The 21,398-nt window shown below is 40.2% G+C and overlaps 1 protein-coding gene across 1 annotated transcript; it reads left to right on the top strand.

Moving 5' to 3' along the window:
• The first annotated feature begins 56 nt into the window (after positions 1-56).
• Positions 57-2,789, top strand: LOC104103627 (reticulon-like protein B9). The gene is made up of 5 exons (XM_070199689.1): positions 57-295; positions 1,124-1,304; positions 1,418-1,547; positions 1,629-1,698; positions 2,442-2,789. The coding sequence occupies exons 1-5, from the start codon at positions 184-186 to the stop codon at positions 2,609-2,611; spliced, it is 663 nt and encodes a 220-aa protein (XP_070055790.1). The 5' UTR covers positions 57-183; the 3' UTR covers positions 2,612-2,789.
• Positions 2,790-21,398: the final 18,609 nt, after the last annotated feature.

The raw sequence follows: 21,398 nt of genomic DNA, 5'->3' as shown, positions 1-21,398 counted from the left end.
AATATTACATGCCATGCTAAAGCCATTCCTTTCTTTGCTTGTATTGCTTCTCTTAATTAGCTAGCAACTAATTAGCTTTTGAATTACAACTACTAATAAAAACTCAACTGTTCCAACTCTATCATCATCTGTTTTTAGATATTAACATCTGTTCAATATCGATTTTTCCTCAAGTTATATGTCATGCCGATTTATTCTTCTGATTCTGATGATCCCCAGCCTTCAACTTCAGCACCTCCCAAAAGATTATTTGCTCGTCAAAGACCCATTCATGCAATTCTTGGAGGAGGAAAAGGTGGCCCTTTTTAAATTTTTGGGTGTGTTTGATACAAAAGACTGAAAAAGGTTTAATGTGGAGTTCATTTTCTTGTGTTTAGTAACCAGAAAATATTTTCTAAGGGAAATATTCTTTATGTAAAGGAGAAAAAAAGACTTCACTTATGCGCGGTTTTCTTATAACTATCTTGAATTTTCAAAATATTTAGACATAATTATTAATCTTTAACTAGTACTCAAAAATAGTTCATCAAAACAATCTTTAATTTACTATTATTATTATTGATTGTTTATTTAAATTATTTTTTAATAGTTTTCACTCACCAATCAATCGTCGAAAACTATTTTTCAGGACGGAAACGTTTTTTCCTAAAATGACATTGTTTCTTATTGCATTTCTAATATAAAGCCTTTCAGCCATGTCCTTTCTCTTTGTTTTTGTTTTTTTTTAAAAGGGCCTTTCTCTTTGTTAGGTTCACAAGAGACTTACAAAAAGTTTCAACTAAGGGCCCGTTTGGGCATAGAAATGTTTTCACTTTTGTTTAGAAGATTTTTACTTTTTTTCGGAACCATCATTTTGCCCATGAAAATTTCAAATTTCACTTGATGTTGGATTTCGAAAATTTTCGAAAATTTTAAAAGATTCAAAAAAGTATTTTTTAAAATTTTCACTTCAAATCATTTACAAAAATTCAAAAAACAGTTTCAAATTATATTCATGTCCAAACATAATCTAATTTTTAAATTCCATTTTCACTTAAAGTTTTTTTTTCTTCAGAATTTCATAATTCTTATGTCCAAACGCCCACTAAATTGACTTCTATTTCCCCTTTTAATATCTCGACAGTTGCGGATATTCTACTATGGAGGGACAAGACAATATCAGCTGCAATTCTAGTTGGATTCACAATAATTTGGTTCCTTTTTGAAGTTGTGGAGTACAACTTTGTTTCCCTTTTGTGTCACATTTCCATGATCTTGATGTTGATTCTATTCATTTGGTCTACTGGGGCTGGACTTGTTGATTGGTAATTACTAATTTTCAAGCAATGGCTTCACAACAAGTTAATTAATTGCTCCTGTTTTGAGTTAATTTCTTTATATGCTGATAATTATATGTTCCTTTGTTTTGATTCTTCAGGGCTCCTCCTGATTTACGTGCAATTATGATATCAGATTCAACGTATAGTTGGTTATGCAGAAAATTCAACTCCATTTTATCGAAGTTCTATGAGATTTCATCTGGAAAAGAATTTAGAACCTTTTTTCTGGTAGATAAGACATTCTACAGTATTGCAATTTTATTCTCTTTTTGCAGTTTTTAAAAACTTATTTGGTATTTTTTGGCTCAGGCAATCACTTTCCTTTGGGTGTTGTCAGTTATTGGAAATTATTTCAGCTCTCTGAATCTGTTGTATCTTGGTAAGGTTTTGGAATTTTCTACCTTCATTAGTTACTGGCTTTTCATATATGTATAAGCAATTTATCAATTGGAGCACTGAAAATTAGGAATGGAGCATTAATTTGGGAATGTGTAAGTTCCAAACGGAAAAGTTGCTTTATAAATTTTGCCCCCCCCCCCCCCCCCCCACCCCAATTAAATTTTCATGATTTATACTTCATTCATCAAGTGACTCATCTCTTCAGGGGTCATTTGGTATGGTGTAATTTGTACTGGGTTAATACATTATTTGATCATGATTTTAAATGTAAAAATAACTAATCCGTGCATTATTTTATATATCAATTGGCGTATTATTTTATCCCATCACCGACGTGAAATAACTAATCCATGTATAAGCTATACATGGGTAAAATACCAAAAGGATAAAATTATCTTTTGTTCCCAAGAAGCCTATGAAGACCAAATATCCTGGGTATAATTGTAAATTTATTGTTTTTTTAGTTTTAAAAGTAAATAAAAAATTTAGATGGTACTTTGTGTGCTCAACTTTAGTACAATAAACCAAACACCCCGAAAAATAATTCATGTAATATTAGTCCACGTATTATTAATTCAATGCACTACTTAATATCTGTATTATTAATCCATGTATAACTTGTGTTCGAATCAGACTCCTCCTTACTGTTTTAGTATTTTTCCTTTTTATACCAAGGGAATTGTGATTTTAATCAAGAGTGTGTGTTGATGAATGGGTTATTAGGGTTTCTGTGCCTGGCAACACTACCAGCTATGTACGAGAAGTATCAAGACGAGGTGGATTATCTAGCAAGCAAAGGGAACCAAGATATGAAGAAATTGTACAAGAAATTTGATACCAAAGTTCTTAACAAGATACCAAGGGGACCCGTGAAGGAAAGAAAGAGATTTTGAGTCAAATGTTTACACAGTTTAATTATTAATGGCTATGAGCTGTAACTATTATTATAAATCCATACTATATTAAAAATGGGAAGTCCTTAAGTCAAAGTTAAATTATCAAAATATCCCTATATTAACTTAAATACTCTATTTAATAAAATAAAATAAAAATCCGACAAACAACTGCCAATTATCAGTAGTCACGGAATTGTTGCGTTTGACGAAATGTTGCAAACTTGCAATGGTTTAGTAACTAAACTTTAGTTTCATTCGGTAAAAAAAAATTGCCCATGCGGTTACTATTTCTCATCACTCTTGATCTTCTATGTTCAGATTCGTTCTTTACCACTCCTGCACATTTAAATTTCCTTTCTTTTCTTGTTTGTGCTTTGAATGATTTCGTAGTTCAAGTTCCAACAAGACTTATAATCCTATACGGCCATCCATTCACTACTAGAAATTCGCTAAAAACCGAATAAAAAAATCGATCAAAGTTGGTCGGTTATGGTCAATTACCGACCAAAACGCGACCATTAGGGTGTGAACGGTGTTTTGATGGTCGGAATGGCTTACCGACTAAAGTTGATCGAAAATTACCGACCAACATTGGTCGGTAGCTTAAAACGACCATCTGACAAGTTTAAGTACTTACCGACCAACTTTGGTCGGAAACATATTTTATTAATTTAATTTTACCAACCAAAGTTGGTCGGTTTAACTAAATTATATTTTTTTATTAATTATTAAAATTTTAAAAACCCGACCAACTTTGGTCGGTAATTCAAAATATATATTTTTTTCAAATAATTAAAATTAAACATTACCGACCAACTATGGTCGGTAACCTCAATAGTGCAGGCAAAATACCAACCAAAGTTGGTCGGTAATGTTGAATTCTGGGAATTCAATGTTCATTAACCGGCCAACTTTGGTCGGTATTTTGGAATAATTTTTTTTTTAAAATTAAAAACCGACCAACTTTGGTCGGTTTTTTTGGGTTTAATTTTGGCATAAATTGCCTGTTTTGACAGCTACACCACCTGCCAGCATACCAATATACCTAATAACAACAACAATAACAACAACAACACAACAACAACAACAACAACAACACAACAACAACCAAAACATTCAATAAATACTTTAAAACTAACAAATTAAAGTTCCATCCAAGTTTAAACTAATTATAACTAGTTCAAAACTGGTTCTATTTGTCTAGTTCAAAGTATATAAAAGTCAAGGGGTATTTTCTACAACATCATCATCACCGTTTGATGAACTTTCATTTATAAGACGGTATAGAGAACGGTCTTGTGGAGGACGGGAAGAACGATCACGGGGAGGACGAGAGGAACGATCACGAGCAGGACGGGAGGAACGATCACGTGGAGGTTGACCCTCTGAAGATGACTCACGAGATCGGGGAAACGGAAAAGCTCCACTAGATAGGAGAGTTCTGATCTAAGCTTGCATGCCAAGGAATTGAGCATCTCTATGCCTTTCTCTTTCCTTGGCCGCTTCTAGCTCGGATGTGAGCTTTGTCACTGTCTCCCGTATAGCAGAGAGGCTCTCCCTATTAAGTTGCTCGCCTTGTGAGGAAGTCCCTATTCCTCGCATTTCACACTTATAGCGATGAAAGTTTTTAGTAGGAAGCCCGTATACCTTTCTCCATTTTGGACCGCCAACAGACTCCAACCATATTATTTCAGCATCCTCGTCCGAAGGTTGGGTTGGCTCACCCGATTCACCAGCTGGATGACTACGGATGAATTCCTCAACGTTACTTTGGTAGCGACCCTATATTATTTTAAATTAAATCAGTATTACAAAATTTTTATAAAAGTAAATTATAATGCTTAAAGAAAATTGAATGCTTACATATGCAGTCGAGGCCCGGTCCTCGACCCACCTATCTTGATCCCCCTCTTTCTTCTTCTTCACAATATGTGTCTCCTTGAATAGCTCATCATGACTCATTGGACGCCCATACTTCTTTTCCTGAAAATAAATTAATTTAGTTAATAAACAGAATAGATATACTTAGAAAAGTAAAATAATTTAAGCAATTACGTACCAATCTTCTTTTTATTGTCCCTAGGTTGATCGCACCTCCAGTGTGCAAGGAGCCTCCCTTCTCGGATGCGCTAGCTTTCTTTCCTTTTTCTCTCCTCTCTAAGAACTTCTCGGTAAGCCATTGCCTTTGTAAATCATTCAACAAATTCTCAAGTAACTAGCCAGGCCTCTTGTTCTTTTTTCTAGCATCCGAGAAAGCATTTACCAATCTCTTGCGAGCTTTATGATAAACATTTGCAGCCACTTTCGCGCTATAGCGGTCTTCCCATACACACTTGCTATGTATTTCAAAAGTTAAATATTATATGGAAACATCATAAATATAAATTATTAAACTGTTTAAAAGAACATTTATACCTTAAATTGATTGAAAATTTGCTCATTCAGCGAGAATGAGCAATCAGTCCAAGTCACATAAGGGCCATCATAAAGCTTTCTGATAGCATTGGTGATTATCTTCGTAGTCTTATTACCCGACATGAACCTATAATTAAACAATAAAAATACATTAATTTCTTAATAAAAATGTTACAAATCAATAGACGCAAAAATAATGAATAACACTTACCCATCACCCTCAAGGACTATGATGATCCTGCCATATCGATCATAATGCACTACCTCGTCATCACCATCCAAAGCATGTGTATCAGAGGCATGTGAAGACGGTGTAGGCAGGTTAGAGCTACTGCCTTGCAGGCGAAGGCCTACAATAGATGGAGTCGATGTGGAAGATGGTTACGATCCCTGCGACTACGACATAGCTGGATGCGACCCAAGTGGATGTGATACTGATGGCTGTGACCCGAGTGGCTGTGACATGGATGGATTCGATCCATGTGGCTGTGATATGTAGGGATGTGATCCATGCGGATGTGATGTAGATCGCTGCGATGCAGATGGCTGTGAGGCAGTTGGACTGTATGTTGGACGTATAGTTCTATGGCTGTAACGACCCGACCGGTCGTTTTGAATATTATAACCCCGTTCCCCTATTTACTTCTCAATTTATGTCTTGTAATTGATTTATGACTTATCGGGTTAGTTGGTTCGGGTCCGGAAAGAACTCGAAGTGAAATGAGACACTTAGTCTCATAATTGAAAAATTAAGTTAGACTAGTGGACCGGATATGGGCCTATGTGTAAACGACCTCAGATTCGAATTCTGATAATTCCAATATCTCCTTATGGTGATTTTGGGCTTAAGAGAGTGTCCGGAATATTATTTGGAGGTCCGTAGAGGAATTAGGCTTGAAATGCCGAAAGTTTAATTTTTGAGAAGTTTGACCGGGGGGGTTGACTTTTTTATATCGGGGTCGGAATCCGCTTCTTGAAATTGGAATACCTTTGTTATGTTATTTATGACTTGTGTGCAAAATATGAGGTCAATCGGACGTGATTTTATAGGTTCCGAATTCGTTTGTAGAAAGTAGAAATTTCAAATGTTCATTAGGCTTTAATTGGGGTGTAATTCATGATTTTAGCATTGTTTGAGGTGATTTGAGGGTTCTACTAAGTTCGTATGATGTTTTAGGACTTGTTAGTATATTTGGTTGAGGTCCCGAGGGGTTCGGGTGAGTTTCGGATGGTTACCATGTTGGATTTTGGATTTGAAACTCTGCTGGAATTATTCTGATGCACTATCTGGTTTCCTTCATCGCGTTCACGAGTGGAGCCTCGTGTTCGCGAAGAGGAACTGAGAGGCTGGCAATATTTTCTCTTCGCGTTCGCGAAGAGAAGAACGCGTTCACGAAGGGTGGACTGGGTGTGCATCACGAACGCGAGAGGTGTTACGCGTTCGCGAAGAAGAGAGGACGCAGCTGAGGATCCGAGGCAATTGGTCTACGCGTTCGCGTAAGGGGTGTCGCGTTCGCGTAGTGAGGGAGAACGAAGCATCGCGTTCGCGATGGGTTGAACGCGTTCACGTAGAAGGCATTGAGGCAGAGGCATTTTGTGCTTCGCGAACGCGAGGGTGATGTCGCGTTCGCAAAGGAGGAATTTGGACGGGAGCTATTTTGTGCTTCGCGAACGCGAGGCACTGACCGCGTTCGCGAAGAAGAAAAGCCTGGGCAGTGAGTTTAAGTTCGGATTTTCAGTTTTTGACGATTTAGAGCTCGGATTTTAGGCGATTTTGGGTGATTTTCAGAGAAAACAACGGGGTAAGTGTTCTTAACTTAATATTGGTTAAATTACCCGAATCCATGGTTATTTTTATCATTTAATTGGTGAATGGAGTTGGGAAAATTTGAAAACCCTCTTGGTTTAAATTGAAGATTTGAGGGTCGAGTTGGGGTCGGATTTTGGTAAAATTGGTATGGTTAGACTCGTGGTTGAATAGGCTTCCGAGTTTTGTAACTTTTGTCGAGTTCCGAGACGTGGGCCCCATGGACGATTTTTGAGATAATTTTTGATTTTTTGTGAGAAATCATTATTTTCTTATGGAATTAATTTCAATGAATTTTATTGACTGAAACAAACTATTTATGACCAGATTCGAGGCGTTTGGAGACCAATTCACGAGGAAAGGGCATTGCAGAATAAGAATTTCACGGCTTGAAGTAAGTAACAGTTTTAAATCTGGTCCTGAGGGTATTAAACCCCAGATTTTGGTATCATGTGATTTATTTTGGAGGTGACGCACATGCTAGTTGACGGGCGTGTGGGCGTGCACCGAGGGGATTGTGACTTGGTCCGTCCCGGGAAACTGTAAAGTTGAATAATTTGTTGTTAGCTATATGCTCTCTATGTGTTGACAAAATTTGACTGTAAATCATGTTAGAAATCATGCTTAGGCTATGTGATAGTACTGTTGGGACCCACAGAGGTCGCGTACTTGTTGAATTGCCTGCTAAATGCTATATGTACTCAGTCTCAGTTTTTACTTGCACATTTTATCTCAGTCTCTGTTATTATTATTGATACATCATATCATTATTGTTTGGGATGATTTCATGATTATTGAGAGCCTGAGAGACTGGAGAGATTCATGACTAAGTGAGGCCGAGGGCCTGATTGTGAGATATTTATACTATAGCACGTGAGTTGGCCGTGCAAATCCTTATATTATACTATAGCACGTGAGTTGGCAGTGCGGATCCTTATATTATACTATAGCACGTGAGTTGGCCGTGCGGATCCAGATATTTATATTATGGCACGTGAGTTGGCCGTGCGGATCCAGATATTTATATTTTGGCACATGAGTTGTCCGTGCAGCACATGAATTGTCCATGCAGATTATAGCGCTTGGGCTGTAGGAGCCCCTCCGGAGTCTGTACACCCCCAGTGAGCGGGGGTACCCATTGAGTGAGTGATGAGGGTTGGGAGCCCAGTGAGTGATGAGGGTTGGGAGCCCAGAGAGTGATGAGGGCTAGGAGCCCAGTGTGTGATTGTTGTCTTGAGAGGTTATACTTGATTTCCATTTGTTGTTGCACTTAGTTGCTATTTGTCATTGTTGTGAAATTTCTAAAAGATTGTTGATATACGGATTATATGAACAGGAACTGTATAAAAATTTATTTGACATTAAACTGCTAGATTTGATAGCATGTCTATTCTTTGTTGGGATTACTGGAAATGAACCATAACTGTGTAGCTCGTTACTAACTTCAGTTCCTTATTTTGAGGTAGATGCCGTGTTCCGCAGACCTTGTCTCTCCTTCTCTATCTCTTTGTTCACTGTATTTGGTCTCAGACTATTATGGACTATAGTTTCCAAACTTGTATTCATATTAGATGCTCATGTACTCAGTGACACCAGGTTTTGGGGAGTGTTTGTATTGTATTTAAATATTATATTTTCAACCTTAAAGAGAAGTTTGGGTTTATTGAGATTATTGGCTTGCCTAGTATCGAGATAGGCACCATCACGACAGGTTGGGATTTTGGGTCGTGACAAGTTGGTATCAGAGCCTAGGTTACATAGGTCTCACGAGTCATGAGCAGGTTTAGTAGAGTCTTGAGGATCGGTATAGAGACGTTTGTACTTATCTTCGAGAGGCTGCAGAACCCTTCGAAAAATTTCACTTTCTTGTATTCTGTCGTGCTAATTTGTTGATTCTGGAAACTAAATTTCTTCTATTCTGTTCTCTCATAGATTATAAGGACACGTACCACCGGATCAGACGGTCAGCCACCAGTGCCACCAGTTAGGGCTGCGAGAGGCTGGGGCTGTGGTCGAGGTCGAGGCCGAGGTAGAGGTCGAGGTGTAGTTCGTACCACAGTTGGAATAGCACCTGTAGTACCACCAGTTGTTCCAGCACAGGAGCATATTCCAGATATAGTTGAGCCAACAGGATCAGCTCAGGCACCAGCTGTGCCCATTGAGATTGCAGGCATTCAGGAGACTTTGACCCAGATATTGGCAGCCTGCACTGGCCTTGCTCAGGTGGTTTCGGCTCAGGCTGCACCTGCCACTTCTCAGGCTGGAGGGGGGGGGGGTACTCATACCCCTGTTGCCCGTACTCCAAACCAGGTAGTACAGGGACTTCAGATACTGGGGGCACTACCAGCCCAGCAGTTTGCAGCTGCTCAGGCCCCGGTAGTTCCTGTTATGGAAGATGATGAGCAGAGGAGACTTGAGAGATTTGAGAGGCTTCGACCTCCATCATTTAGCGGTACTGAGTCAGAGGATGCTCAGGATTTTCTGGATAGGTGTCAACGGATGCTTCAAACAACGGGTATTCTAGAGGCAAGTGGGGTCTCATTCACTACTTTTCAATTTTCTGGGTCTGCACTCAGATGGTAGGAGACTTACGAGAGACGTAGGCCTGTAGGTGCAGCAACCCTTACTTGGCATCAGTTCTCTGTGGTCTTTTTGGAGAAGTTCGTACCTCAGTCCCGTAGAGAAGAGCTGCGCAGACAGTTTGAGCAGCTTCGCCAAGGTGATATGTCCTTGATGCGGTACGAGATGAGATTTTCTGAGTTGGCTCGTCACGCAGTCTGGTTGGTTCCCACTGATAGGGAGAGGATTAGGAGGTTCAGTGATGGCCTCACATATCAGCTATGGTTACTTATGACTAGGGAGAGAGTATCTGTGCTACGTTTGAGGAGGTAGTGGACATTGCTCGGCAGATAGAGATGGTTCGTATCCAGGAATGTGGAGAGAGAGAGGCTAAGAGACCTCGTGGTCCGGGTGATTACAGTGGTGTTCCTTCAGGTGGTCAGTTTTACCGTGGTAGGGGCCGTTCTTATAGACACGCTCAGACGGGTCGTCCAGCTCATCGTGGTGCATCAGCTAGCCATGGTTCTTACAGTGCTCACTCAGGCCAGTCTTCATTCAGTGCACTACCAGCACAGAGTTCTCATCATGCCTCGTCCGCACAGGCTTCTGCAGGTCATCCCTCGGGTTATCAGGAGTAGTAGTTCCATCAGAGGAAGGGTTGTTTCGAGTGCGGAGAATTTGGTCATTTTAAGAGAGAATGTCCTAGGCTGTTGAGTGGGGTTTCACAGCAGAGTTCTCGACCGATGGCACCAGCACCAGCAGTTACACCACCCGCCCTACCATCTAGGGGTAGGGGTTAGGCAGCTAGGGGTCGCCCAAGAGGGGGAGGACGATCAGGAGGCGGGCAGGCTCGATTTTATGCTTTTCCTGCCAGGCCAGATGCTGTTGCCTCAGACACAGTGATCACAAGTATTGTTTCAATGTGCCACAGGGAGGCTTCTATATTATTTGATCCCGGTTCCACTTATTCATATATATCATCATATTTTGCTTATTATCTGGATATGCCCTGTGAGTCCTTAGTTTCAACGGTTTGTGTATCTACACTGGTGGGCAATATTATTACTGTGGATCGTGTGTATCGATCGTGTGTGATAACTATTGGGGAACTGGAGACTAGAGTTGATCTCTTATTACTTGGTATGGTTGATTTCGATGTAATCCTGGGTATGGATTGGTTGTCTCCATGTCATGCTATTCTGGACTGTCACGCAAAAATTGTGACATTGACGATGCCGGGGTTTCCAAAGGTTGAATGGAGGGGTTCTCTAAATCTTGTTCCTAGCAGGGTAATTTCTTATTTGAAGGCCCAACGTATGGTTGGGAAGGGATGCTTGTCATATTTGGCCTTTGTGAGAGATATTGATGCAAATACTCCTATTATTGATTCAGTACCGGTCGTGCGAGACTTTTCGGATGTATTTCCTGCAGACCTACCGGGTATGCCACCCGACAGGGATATTGATTTCGGTATTGACTTGGTGCAGGCCATTCAGCCCATTTCTATTCCTCCGTATCATATGGCACCAGCTGAGTTAAAAGAATTGAAAGAGCAACTTCAAGAACTCCTTGAAAAGGGATTTATTAGGCCTAGTGTGTCACCTTGGGGTGCACCGGTTCTGTTTGTGAAAAATAAAGATGGTACTATGCAGATGTGCATTGATTATAGGCAGTTGAACAAAGTTACAATCTAGAATAAATATCCATTGCTGCGTATTGATGATTTATTTGACCAACTTCAGGGAGCGAGGGTGTTCTCCAAAATTGATTTGAGGTCTGGGTATCACCAATTAAAAATTCAGAATTCGGATATTCTAAAGACGGTATTCAGGACTCGTTATGGCCACTATGAATTTCTTGTGATGTCTTTTGGGCTAACCAATTCTCCAACAACATTTATGCATTTGATGAATAGTGTATTTCAGCCATATCTCGATTTATTTGTCTTGGTATTCATTGATGTTATTCTGGTGTACTCACGTAGCCAGGAAGAGCATGCACAACACTTGGGTATTGTATTACAGAGGCTGAGAGAGGAGAAACATTATGCCAAATTCTCTAAGTGTGAGTTCTGGCTTAGTTCGGTGGAATTCTTGGGACATATAGTGTCCAGTGAAGGTATTAAGGTGGATCCGAAGAAAATAGAGGCAGTTCAGAATTGGCCCAAACCATCCTCAGTTTCTGAGATTCGGAGTTTTCTCGGCTTGGCCGGTTATTATCATCGTTTCGTGAAGGGTTTCTCGTCTATTGCATCGCCTATGACTAAATTAACCCAGAAAGGTGCTCCGTTCAGGTGGTCGGATGAATGTGAAAAGAGCTTTCAGAAGCTCAAGACAGCTTTGACTACAACTCCTGTATTGGTGTTGCCTACAGGTTCAGAGTCTTATACTGTACATTGTGACGTGTCGCGGATTTGTCTCGGCGCAGTACTTATGCAAGATGGTAAGGTGATTGCCTATGCATCCAGATAATTAAAGGTACATGAGAAGAATTATCGAGTCCACGATCTTGAGTTAACAACTATTGTTCATGCCTTGAAACTTTGGCGGCATTACTTGTACGATGTCCAGTGTGAGGTATATACCGATCATCGGAGTCTACAATATTTGTTTAAATAGAGGGATCTTACTTGCAGCAGTGAAGGTGGTTGGAGTTGCTTAAGGATTATGATATCACCATTCTCTATCATTCCGGAAAGGTCAATGTGGTGGACGATGCCTTGAGTCGTAAGGTAGAGAGTTTGGGCAGCTTAACATACTTACCGGAAGAAGAGAGGCCTTTAGCCTTGGAGGTTCAGGCCTTGGCTAATCAGTTTGTTAGATTGGATGTTTTCGAGCCGAATCGAGTTTTGGCCTGTGTGGTTTCTCGGTCTTATTTATATGATCGCATCAGAGAACGCCAGTATGATGGCCCACATCTGCTTGTCCTTAAGGACACTGTTCAGCACAGGGCAGGCTATATGTACCTAATTTATTCACTTTCTTGTATTCTATCGTGCAGAATTGATTCAGCTTGAAACATAATTCTTTGAATTTCTTCCACGCATTTCGTATGCGCATATGAGCACTCGGTATCAGCTGTGCATCTCCGGCTTGGGATTCTATGAATGAGGTTCAAGATGTGTATTCTGTGTTTTGGTGATGGGCCAGTCTGGAAGACTTGAGGCCAGGTTTAGACCGCAACTTAGGCTCGGTAGCTTCGGTTTTAATCTGTACATTTGGACTCATATGTCCGGTAATGTCCCTACTAGTGGAATTTGTGGCTCGATGAGTGGTGGAATGGCTTTGTGATGAGTATGATGTAACTGCGGGATGTGTTAAGATGATTTGAATGTTCTTTTATTCCAGCTCAGTATCTGTATATTTGTTTTATGATTTTGAGAATGTGAACTGGTTGCTATGATGATTATGCGTTGTTATCGTACAATATTGGTGTAATGGTAAGGTGCTCGTTATGTGTTGAGGCGGTGAATGGCTCGAAGAGAGGATTTCTTAGTACATGATTAAGGGGTTCAACAATTAATTCCAGCGGAGGAAAGGCAGTCGGACTATAGATATCCAAGTTTGGTTGTTAAAGTAACAAGACTTGGTATTTGCGAGCATGGTCAAATTTTCATTGTGATGCTGTGTCGCCGTCCTTATTTGAACGCAGTATGGTCTGTCGGTGTTACAGTTTTCTTGGATTTCACCTTCGGGGCAGGGTGTTATGAAATGGTGCATGAGGAGTGGTTGCCAGAGATAGTTGTGTGCAGCGGTTCAGAATCGAATGGGTATTTCTATTGTTGATGGCTCGAGAAAGATGATCTTCGAAGAGTCTTAGGGCCGGTAACAATTTATTGGTTCATGTGCTACAGAGATGCATTTTGATTTGATGTAACAGTTGGGCAGCAAATTATGAGGGAAGACATGACGGGAACTATTTCACGGTGGTTGAAGTACTAGCAGGTCATGTAGGAGAAGTAGAGGTTGAGAAGTTTCTTAAAGGAGATGGTTTAACCAAAGTAAGAGTGGCGGATCACCATATGGATTCTTCGGTAGGGTAGTCGCGCGCCTTGAGAAAGTGTAGAACGGTTTGGAATCGTGATAGAATGTGATTTGGCCTATAGACTTTATTTGGAGTGATGGTTACTATACGAAGAAAGATTGAATATGGCAGAAAGGAGTTTGTTTGAAATGAAGAGGGATGTGGAGATCTGATTATTGTTTCAGGTGCAATATGACTTGAGTTTGGAAGGTATTGTTGAACTTTCAGTTGATGTCAAAAGGGAAAGTGCAGGCTTATACAAATAGTGGGCGAGCATGAGCTCAGGAGAATTTACTGATTACGTGGTCGTTGCACCCAGTGCAGTATCGTTGGAAGATGTCGGTGAGGAATTCCACGGGTGGGTTATATCTTGTGAGAAGTTAGTGGTGACGTGAGGTTGATGAAGCTTTTGCGAGGAATATTACTTTCTACCTGGTAAGAGGTTGAGTGTGTGACCGTGTCTAGTGATTCAAAATGTTCATGAAAAGCTTAACAAAAGACTTCGAGAAGTCTGGCGGGTTAACGGTGCGAGATCATGGTAATTGAGAAGGAGAAATACTTGCGGGTTCTAAGTTTAAATAATTGCAGCTTAGATATAGGTGGGGGAGCCTGCTATTGACAATTTGATTTCATGGTTATGTGTTAAATTTTAGTTTTGGTCGGAGACATACTTGTGGATCAGTTATGACTTGAAGAGATTGAGATCGAGGATGACTCGAGTAAGGAAATTTCTGAATACGGGTTATATGACACTTTATAGAAATACGAAAATCATGGAATGATTAAATTGTTATTTTGAAAAACGTAGTGCGCATGAAGTATGAATTTGATTGGTGGTGTTAAGGCATGGTTACTTCTTTGGGGGTTGTTGTGCTAATAGGGCTTTTCCTTTCGGCCCGTTTAGGCGGTGCAATTTAGATTTGAGCAAAGTGGATGACTCCCGAGAAAATTCTAGTGGGTTTGAGAATTATATATAGCAATTGAGAATGTTTCCGGACCTGTGTATGGATAAAATCCAAGATTTGCATTTGAAGGTGTCGGGACTTGCGGTAATTCTATAACAAGGAACAGTTTTAAGTCCACATAATGTCTTTTCAGTGTAGGTGTCTCGGTTGCGGTACTTTTGTGGTGCTTAAGAAGAATACAATGTCTTATGGGTCTTAGGGCGGTATGGTTTTATATTAGGATGTCTTGTAGTGAGTTGTGGGTAAGGATACTAGTGTTCTGACAAGAAGAAATGTCAACTTGAGGGTAATTCAGAAGAAACTCGGAGAAAATAGGACAAATGGGTAACAAGTTGGATCAGTATGGTAATGGTATGCTCGGTTCTTTTGGTAATTATGATGTGGTGAAATGTTTACAGATGTTTCGGTGGCAATATTCTTGGGTTTGATGACCTGCGTGGCTTGGTCGAATTAGAGGAATTTAGTTCTGATAGCTTGATTAGGTGCAAATGGATTTCAAAGTGTTCTTTATGGTTTCTACCATGGTTTGAACAGGATATTTTCTACTGGTGTGGGAAATGTGTTGTGTATTGTGATTTCCTCCTAGAAGGAAGCAAGAGGAAGGTTTCTAACTAAACAGGTATGTAATTTTCTGGTGACTAAGAGTTGATAATAGGATTCTTGTGCTTGTCACATGATGGCATAATAGATGTGGTGTGTTGTGCAGGATTAGGATTTACATGTACAAAATGACAGTTCAGTCTTGAAGAGAAGGTAACGAATGTTGGACAGTATGGCCAGCTTCAAATATTTCGATGAATGTTATAACTGCTTGGTAATTTCTGAGAAGGGTGCGCATTTCAGAAGGCGCGTTGTGTTTTGACTTACGGATGTTCATCGGTATTGAAGTACTCACCTGGTTGATAGACTACTGATATTCAAATTATTGCTATGTGGCACAGAAGAATTATGAAAGTATTCCTCATGGGAAGATCGTGAATGGAAGGTGTGTTATTCATTCTAGTGCTGGAGTTGGGATTAGTTACGGTGATTCATGTGTTTGATGAATTTGGAGACTGGGAGTTCTCAGAAGTATATTGTTTCGGGTTGCGGCCTGTTTGAGGTGAGTATTTTATCTTAACTTAGTGGAGACACTAGTTGCGTTAATTATTTGTGATAGCAGACTTTGCACATGCTTACGCTATGGCGTGTTATTTATACCAATCCACGAGCATGAGAATCTTATTTCATTATCATATACATGTGTACTTGTTTAATTGCTCTTGTATGATATGCTGGGACTGGAGGCCTGTGACCATGCCAGACGATTTATATTATTGGCACGTGAGTTGTCCATGCCGTGTGTGGGAATTCTATTTCTGTAATAATTTATCTGATTTATTAATTTCCTTCCTCTACAATTGTGCACATGCACCTACGGTTATCCTCTTCACGAAATTTGAGGAGTTGGTTGTAACAGTGCAGTTGTGGTGGTGCTTGTTGAACTTGCAATACGGTTCTCTTCCTTGAGAAATCTCCCATATTTGGGTACACGGATTGCGTAATTGTGGCTTGAGTTATATTGATGTGGCGTGTCCGTGGGATAGTTGTATTTAATAATATATGGTTATTGGACCTAGAATGGGTACTGTCAGGTTTGATTACGGTATATTTGGGAGGATAATAGTGAAAGTCTGCTTAGAAGGTGAATATGGTTATGGTCGGGGCGAGAGAGCTCTGTGGCTAGTTGATCTGATGAGTGGTTATGAGTTTTGATTGTTTCTTTCATCGTTGGCAGTGTACGAAGGTTTTGGAATGAGGTTTTGTTGAATGTGGGGTTTTATGCTAGTACTTAGTTGGTTTTGAGTAGTTACTATGATCAGAAATGGTGTTACGAGTGTGTGCGTTGTGTAGTATGTTATGCCATTATATCTGGTATTATGGTTATGGCTGGATACAGATTGTTCAGGCTATTACAGTGGGTAGATGTGAGATTCGGCTCTTGAAAAGAATTCTGGATGTTAGAAATGTTGACTCCATGTTTTTTGGGCTAAGGTTAAATTAATGATTTTCAGTTATGTTGTACGGTTAGGACTATGTAGAATAGGGTGACGTGAGATCACCCCGGGTATGTGCGTGGTAAGGTGGAATAGAGATTTGAAGGTTAAGAACAACTCTTGGCACGTTCGAGGACGAACGTATGTTTAAGTAGGGGAGAATGTAACGACCCGACCGGTCATTTTGAGTATTACAGCCATGTTCCCCCATTTACTGCTCAATTTATTCTTTACAGTCGTTTAAGACTTACCGGGTTAGTTGGTTCTGGTATGGAGATAATTCGGAGTGAAATGAGACACTTAGTCTCATAATTAAAAAATTTAAGTTAGAAAAGTTGACCGGATGTGGACTTATGTGTAAACGACCTCGGAATAGAGTTTTGATGATTCCAATAGTTTCGTATGGTGATTTTGGACTTAGGAGCGTGTTCGGAAATTTTTTTGGAGGTCCGTAGTGGAATTAAGCTTGAAATGGTGAAAGTCAAATTTTCGGAAAGTTTGACCGGGGGGTTGACTTTTTGATATCGGGGTCGAAATTCGATTATGAAAATTTTATTACCTCTGTTATGTCATTTGAGGCCAATCGGACTTGATTTGATAGGTTCTGGCATCGTTTGTAGAAATTGGAAGTTTCAAAGTTCATTTAAAGTCTCGACTAAGTTCGTATGATGTTTTAAGACTCGTCGGTATGTTTGGATGGGGTCCCGAAGGGCCTCAGGTGAGTTTCGGATGCTTAACGGATCGAATTTGGATTTGGAGGAGGATCTGAAGTAGCTGGGCATATGGTGTGATCGCACCTGCACGAAAAAGGGCCGCAGGTGCTAGCTCGCGGAAGCGAGGCATGAGTCGTAAAAGCGGAAATGCATGGGCTGGCCAGGCACCGCGGGTGTGAAGCATTTTTCCACGGGTGCGAAGACCGCAGGCGCGAGAGTTTTACCTCGGGTGTGAAGACCGCAGGTGCAAAGAAATCATCGCGGGCGCGAAAATCCCTGGGCAGTACAAAAACAGAGGGGTTCCAAGCTTTTGTCATTTTTGGGTATTTCAAGCTTGGGTTGGGCGATATTTGAGCAAGGTTTTCACGGGAAAACTCGAGGTAAGTCCCTTGGGATCATTTCTACTCCATAATATTGAATTACCAAAATCCGACTAGATTACATGTTTTTGAGGTGTAAATCGGGGGTTTGAACTTAGGGATTTGAAAATAAAATTTGAAGATTTGGAGGTCGAGTTGAGGTCGGATTTTGGCAAAATTTGTATGGTTAGACTCGTGGTTGGATGGGCTTCCGGATTTTGTAACTTTTGTCGGGTTCCGAGACATGGGCCCCACGGGCAATTTTTGAGCTAAATTTTGGATTTTTATGGGAAATTAGTATTTTCTTATGGAATTAATTCTAATAAATTTTATTGACTGAATCAAATTAATTGTGGCTAGATTAGAGGCGTTTGGAGGACAATTCATGAGGCAAAGGCCTAGCAGAGTAAAGCTTTACACGGTTTGAGGTAAGTAACAGTTGTAAATCTGGTCCTGAGGGTATGAAAGCCCGGATTTTGTGTCATGTGATTATTTTGGAGGTGACGCACATGCTAGGTGACGGGCGTGCGGGCGTACACTGAGGGGATTATGACTTGGTCAGTCCCGTTAAATTGTAAAGTTGAATAACTTGTTGTTAGCTATATGCTCTCTCTATGTGTTAAAGAAATTTTACTGTAAATCATGCTTAGGCTATATGTTGGTACTGTTGGGAGCCACAGAGGTTGTGTACATGTTGAACTATCTGCTTTATTGTTATTTTGTACTCAATCACAGCTTACTTTATTATTTTATCCAGTCTCTATTGTTCTTCTTCTGATGCCTCTGGCCTGAACTCTGGCCGAACCGGAATAACAAGTTGTACCGGTATTACACCCGGAACCTGACCAACGTGAACCTGCTGCTCTGGAGTTGTGGTAGGAATCTGAGATACTCCCCCAATCTGCAAAATATTTGGTACAACAGAGATCAATCCCGCCTGAGTTAATGTTCCAAACATACTCATAAACTATGCTAAAGTCTCCTGAAGTCTGGGGGTAACAACAGGTGCTTCTGGTACCTGTCTCCTAACTAGAGCTACTGGTGGCTCCTCAAGTGTTGTTGTGACAGGTGCTCTAGTCGCGGCACGTTCCTTTCCTTGACCTCTACCTCGGCCTCTACCTCGGCCCCGACCTCTTGCAGCCCTAGCAGTATGTGCGGATGCCTCTTCAGCTAACCCGGTAGCATGTTTCCTCACCATCTATGAGAGAATAGAGATACAAAGGCTCAAATTCCAAATTCAACAAATTTCGCACGACAGGAATGAAAGAAGTGGAAATTTTCTAACATTTCTGTAGCCTCTCGAAGATAAGTACAAACGTCTCCGTACCGATCCACAAGACTCTACTAGACTCGTTCGTGACTCGTAGAACCTATGAACCTATGAACCTAGAGCTCTGATACCAACTGTCACGACCTAAAATACCACCGTCACTACGCTTGTGGCGGGATTTTGTGTCGTGACAGGGTACCTTTGATGTACCAAAGTATTCTTTTGGCTACCTTCAAATGGGAGGTAGTAGGTTCTTCCATAAAGCGACTCATAAGTCCAACATCATAAAGATTATTCGGTCGTGTATATGTCAAGTACCTTAAGCTTCCAACAACACTCTTGAAAAGTGTGGGATTGATCTTTTCTCCCTCCCCATGCTTGGACTCTAACTCCACATTCAACGGGGGTGCTCACCGGATTGCAATTCTCTATCTTAAATTTATTGAGAATTTCTTTTGCATATTCTTCTTGAGAAATAAAAATGCCATCCTTTCTTTGTTGCACTTTGATTCCAAGATAGTAGGACATTAGGCCAATGTCCGTCATCTCAAACTCTCTTGCCATAGCTTTCTTGAATTCTTCAAACATGTTTGGATTGTTCCCTATAAAGATCAAATCATCTGCGTACAAGCAAACAAGTAAGATGTCACCATTTTTAGAAATCTTGATATAAAGTGCATGTTCATGTGGACAATTTGAAAATTCATTTGCTTGGAAATATTTATCAATTCTACAATTCCAAGCCCGTGGCGCTTGCTTCAAGCCATAAAGAGCTTTCTTCAATCTCAACACTTTATTTTCATGTCCTTCAACCTTGTAGCTCAAAGGTTGATCAATGTAAACCTCTTCCTCCAAAACACTGTTCAAGAAAGACGACTTCACATCCATTTGATGAATTTTCCATTGATTTTGGGCTGCAAAAGAAATAATAAAATGAATTATTTCCAAACGAGCAATCGGTGCAAATACCTCATCATAGTCAATACCAGCCTTTTGCTTGTATCCCTTGGCAACCAATCTTGCTTTGTACCTTTCCACCTTACCCTTGAAATTGTTTTTCAACTTGTACACCAATTTAACACCAATGGTGCTTTTGCCTTTTGGAAGTGTGGCTAATTCCCCAGTATCATTCTTCTTGATTTCCTTGATTTCTTCATCCATGACATCTCTCCATTTGGCATTTTGGGCAGCATCTTCATAAGTTAAAGGCTCGCTATCCACGAACAAACAAAAGTGAGTCAAATCATATAAATCTTTTCTTACCACTTCCGTATTTTCATACAACTCACGAAAACTTTTAGTTTTCTGAAGCACTTCACTTAAAGAACTTGAATTTGGCTCATCTTCTTCTTGAACTTGTGCTGGAGGTGTTGAAGGTGGTGTGATAGGCAGCTCCGCGACTTATTTGGAAAACATAGCAATAAAAGTTCAAAAGAAATATCTCATAAATACTGAATAAAAACACCGCAACTCAATACAGAATTTTCCAAAATGCCGGTGTCACTGAGTACATGAGCATCTATACAATACCACGGTCTAACTACTGAAATACTGTCTAGGAAGGTAGAATAGTATAAACAAAGCTAAAAGATAAAAGAGGAGAGTCAAGGTTTGCGGACGTCAAGGAAGCTACCACGAAAATCTCCGAACTGATAAAACTCAAGAAATCAACAACCACCGTGCCCGAAAATACCTGGATCTACACACGAAGTGCAGAGTGTAGTATGAGTACAACCAACTTAATAAGTAACAAAACTAACCTTTGGGCTAAAAGAAGTGACGAGCTCAACTAATAGAGTCCAAGCACAGAGGTTAATAGTACGGAAATTGCAGGAAATATAACAATAATATCTCAGAGAAACTCATAATATGTTGGTATATAGTACATGAATATAGACATGCTTCTAGGTTTAACAGTTAATCTCAATACAAATAAAATATGCCAAGTATGACTGATATGAGGAATATTACATCTCTATATCTACATGCCAATGTGCATATCACATATAATGCATTACCATGAAAATCTCGTGTACTCACACTCTCGGAGTACTCAATCTGACTGTCTCAATTCTCGCTCATCACACTCAGTCACTCAACACTGTTCGATACCTCTCCTCACACTTGGTATATCAGACTACGGAGGGGCGGATCTTGCCGAAGCGCTAATAATAAGCCAATCTGGCCTGCTGCGGCGTGAAACCAGATCCCATAATGATAAAGCCTAAAAGGATACCCATTCAACCACGAGTCCAACCACACAAAAATTACAAATTCGAATACCCGTTCCCCCCAATATTTCAACCCAAAATACTAATTAAATGATGAAAACAATGATATATTCATATAATTTAACCAAATTCGAGTTAGAATCACCTACCTCAATCACTCTCTTGAAAATATTTCCAAGAATCGCCTCAATCCGAGCTCCAAAAATCAAATTATGTAATATGACTCAAACCCTCATTTTTGAAACTTATATTCTGCCCAGATGTCAATTCTTCGCGATCGCGGGAAATGCTTTGCGATCGTGAAGCAAAAATTCACAGACAGCCCAATTTACTCTACGCGAACGCGGAATCCCACGTGGCAACGTGATACACTGAATTCCCAAACCTACGCGATCGCAAACATCAT

Source organism: Nicotiana tomentosiformis, chromosome 4 (genome assembly GCF_000390325.3).
Source record: "Nicotiana tomentosiformis chromosome 4, ASM39032v3, whole genome shotgun sequence".
Taxonomy (NCBI): domain Eukaryota; kingdom Viridiplantae; phylum Streptophyta; class Magnoliopsida; order Solanales; family Solanaceae; genus Nicotiana; species Nicotiana tomentosiformis.
Note: the sequence above shows the minus strand (reverse complement) of the source record. Positions and strands in the feature narration are given on the sequence as shown.